Consider the following 2,802-nt stretch of genomic DNA (forward strand, 5'->3'; position numbering starts at 1 on the left):
GGTGTTTCCTCCTCCGTCAGGTCGTAGCCTGAATGTGTCAACATCAGAACACAAGCGAACCACGTGTTTGTGATTTCTGTCTGTCCTTGTGTGTTTCCCTCAGCGTGGCCTGGTTAGCCTTCACCGTCTGCATGGCGGCCGGCGTCTCCACCCTGAACAACTACACCAAGAAGGTCCTGATGGTGGGCCCCAGGCGGAACTCCGGACTCAACCCCTGCAGCTTTAACTTCGTGGGCCTGCTGCCGCCGGCTCCCTACTACACCCCTCCCAACCCGGGCGTCACCCTGGCCTGCCCCCTGTCCCCCCCGCGGATCTCCCACCTGTCCCCGTACTACGAGCCTCCTTCGGCGGAGCCACCGGCCCCCACTCCCAAGCTCACCCACTCCCACTCCCTTCCTCTGCCCCACTCCGACTCGTTCCCTCCTCCGCCCTCCCACCACGCTCCTGCGTCCCCGTTCCACCGCCTGTCCCTGCCGTCTCCGTGTCCCTCGCCGTCGGCCTCCGTCTATATGACCCTGCCGCAACACCCGGAGCATCCGTACGAGCCAGAAGAGGATTACAGCCCGCTTTGAACTGCTCATTAAGGCTGGAGTCTTTTAGCTGATATACATCCATCTTAGCGAAGCGGTTTAACCCTCTTGACCCCTTAAAGACCCCGAACCAGCGGGTTTACGAGACGTGTTCTCTTTAGAAAAATGGCCAAAATTACATCATTTGTAAGAAACTGTGAAAGCAGACGAGCTCTTTTGCTTTGTGGCGGCCGACCGACATCAAGAAAACCGATCAACAATAATTGAGCATAAAGGAAACGACGAGAGAGAGACTGAGAGGACGATGAAACATCCTGGATCAACAATAATACTATTAATAAAAACAGTATACAGACGTGCAAGTTGTCAGCAAGTTATTGGACGATGCTTTCAGCATTTTGTCAATTTTTGCAAAACAAAAGAATTTCAATTTCAAAGAGTTCTCTCTGGGGCTGCAATGTGGATCAGTGGTTTGCACCGTTGCCTCTCAGCTAGAAGGTCGCCGGTTCGCATCCCACTTTGGACTCCTGGGATCTTTCTGTGTGGAGTCTACATGTTCTCCCCGTATAGCGTGGGTCCTCTCCGGGTTCTCGGGCTTCCTCCCACAGTCCAAAAACATCCATCCATCATCTCTACACCTTAATCCTCACCAGGGTCATGGGGGGCTGGAGTCTATCCCAGCTGACTCNGGCTTTTCTCTGAGGAGTTAGTCGAGACCAAACTAGAGCTTCAAAGCCGTGAATATTGAACTAATAATAATCAAAAGAACAGAAACACGACACTAAAAGAATGCACCTGAATTCAACAGTCACTTATGGTATCTTGTTGTTCATGCTGATGCTATATTGATCATTTTTACAACGTTCTATGTTTCTGTACGACTTAATTTACATGCAGTACACATAATTCCACAGGATAATCGTGTCTCTGGAGCTCAGTCAGTTAAATTAAGAAAACACTCAAATTAAAATAAATAAGGCCAGCTGTTAGATACAGTGCAGAAGGTCAAACACGAGCACACTGGTTGTTTTTTTCTTTTCTAAATAGTGCACATGTGGTCAAGTTGCTGTAAAGGTTTCATTTTCTTCTGTTTTGTCCATTTGCATCTGTTTTCTTAAGTCGCTTTAAACTGGCAGTGCCTTAATTCCTTCATTTAGAGCCGCTCAGATTATTGCAGCTGCCGCGTAAACAAGCCGCAAAGAAGCTTAACGACGGCCGGAAAACACGTTTCACAGGTGTTTTTATTTAATACACATATTCTGTTTGGTGAAAACTAAAAGTTTTTACATTTAAATTATGAAATAAAGTAAAGAAAAAGCTCCAAAATGAGAAACTAAACAAACTGACGTTGTGTCTGTAGGCCCCCATCTGTCCAGATGTTATAATCTCATAATCTGTGATCAGGTTACTTCAGGTCATGAAAACACAAACTGTTAAAACCTCAGTCTGGTTAATTGTACAGTAATTAGATTGTGGCGTTTATTCTCATTTAGAGTACAGATGTGCAGCCTGGTGGGGTTTTGACCTCCTCTGCTCCTGATATGACTTCACTGAGCGACATGAAGGTTCATGTTCAGGTGTTTCACAGAACAAACAGTCAGAGGGTTCGTTTATCGTTCATGAATCTCCTACATTCACGTTTGTCTTTTGGTTTCTAGAGGAGAAGTGTCGAGGCTTCTACACGCTGACTCCAGGGTGTGAGAAAGGTAAAAGTGTTTTCTTGTGTTTTTCCTGCTCTTGGCTCCCTGATGGTTTGTGTTTGTTCTCAGCCTCCTCTTCCTTCCTCCCTCCGCAGTGATGATGTGGCTCTCGCTGTCGCTGGAGCTCATCTACATCGGCCTGCTGCTCATCAGCTGCACGCTGCTGTCCGTGCAGCTGTGCATCAGGGCCTGGTTCCCCTCCACGCAGCGCTGGGGGCAGCTGCTCAACGCTTTTGCGGCCGTCTTCACCGTCCTGGGAGGTACTGCTGTCTTTGTAGGTGGATGTTTGAAACGCTGGCTTTGGTGGAAACATGTGATGACCAGTATTTTCTCCTCTCGGTCTTCTCAGGTCTGCTCGGGATGGTGGGTCACATGATGTTCATGCAGGTGTTTCAGACCACCGCCTCAATGGGACCAGAAGACTTCAAACCTCACAGCTATGGATACTCCTGGGCGTTCTAGTAAGTTCCTGGTACAATATGGAATATAAACTAACATACATGTGTGCCTAAATAAGGATTGACACAGAGGGGGGTTAGCATTGTTGCCTCGCAGCTAGAAGGTCGCCGGTT

General features: G+C 48.2%; 1 protein-coding gene across 1 annotated transcript in view; it reads left to right on the plus strand.

Annotated features, from left to right (window-relative positions):
• gsg1 (germ cell associated 1) overlaps positions 1 to 2,692 on the plus strand; it is a 7,069-nt gene extending 4,377 nt beyond the window's left edge. The window contains exons 2-4 of the mRNA XM_008284560.1: positions 2,189 to 2,236; positions 2,326 to 2,490; positions 2,580 to 2,692. Coding sequence (XP_008282782.1) covers positions 2,189 to 2,236; positions 2,326 to 2,490; positions 2,580 to 2,692 — 326 coding nt within the window. The remainder of the gene's footprint in view (positions 1 to 2,188; positions 2,237 to 2,325; positions 2,491 to 2,579) is intronic.
• Positions 2,693 to 2,802: the final 110 nt, after the last annotated feature.

Source organism: Stegastes partitus, unplaced genomic scaffold (assembly GCF_000690725.1).
Source record: "Stegastes partitus isolate 25-593 unplaced genomic scaffold, Stegastes_partitus-1.0.2 Scaffold363, whole genome shotgun sequence".
Classification (NCBI taxonomy): Eukaryota; Metazoa; Chordata; class Actinopteri; family Pomacentridae; genus Stegastes; species Stegastes partitus.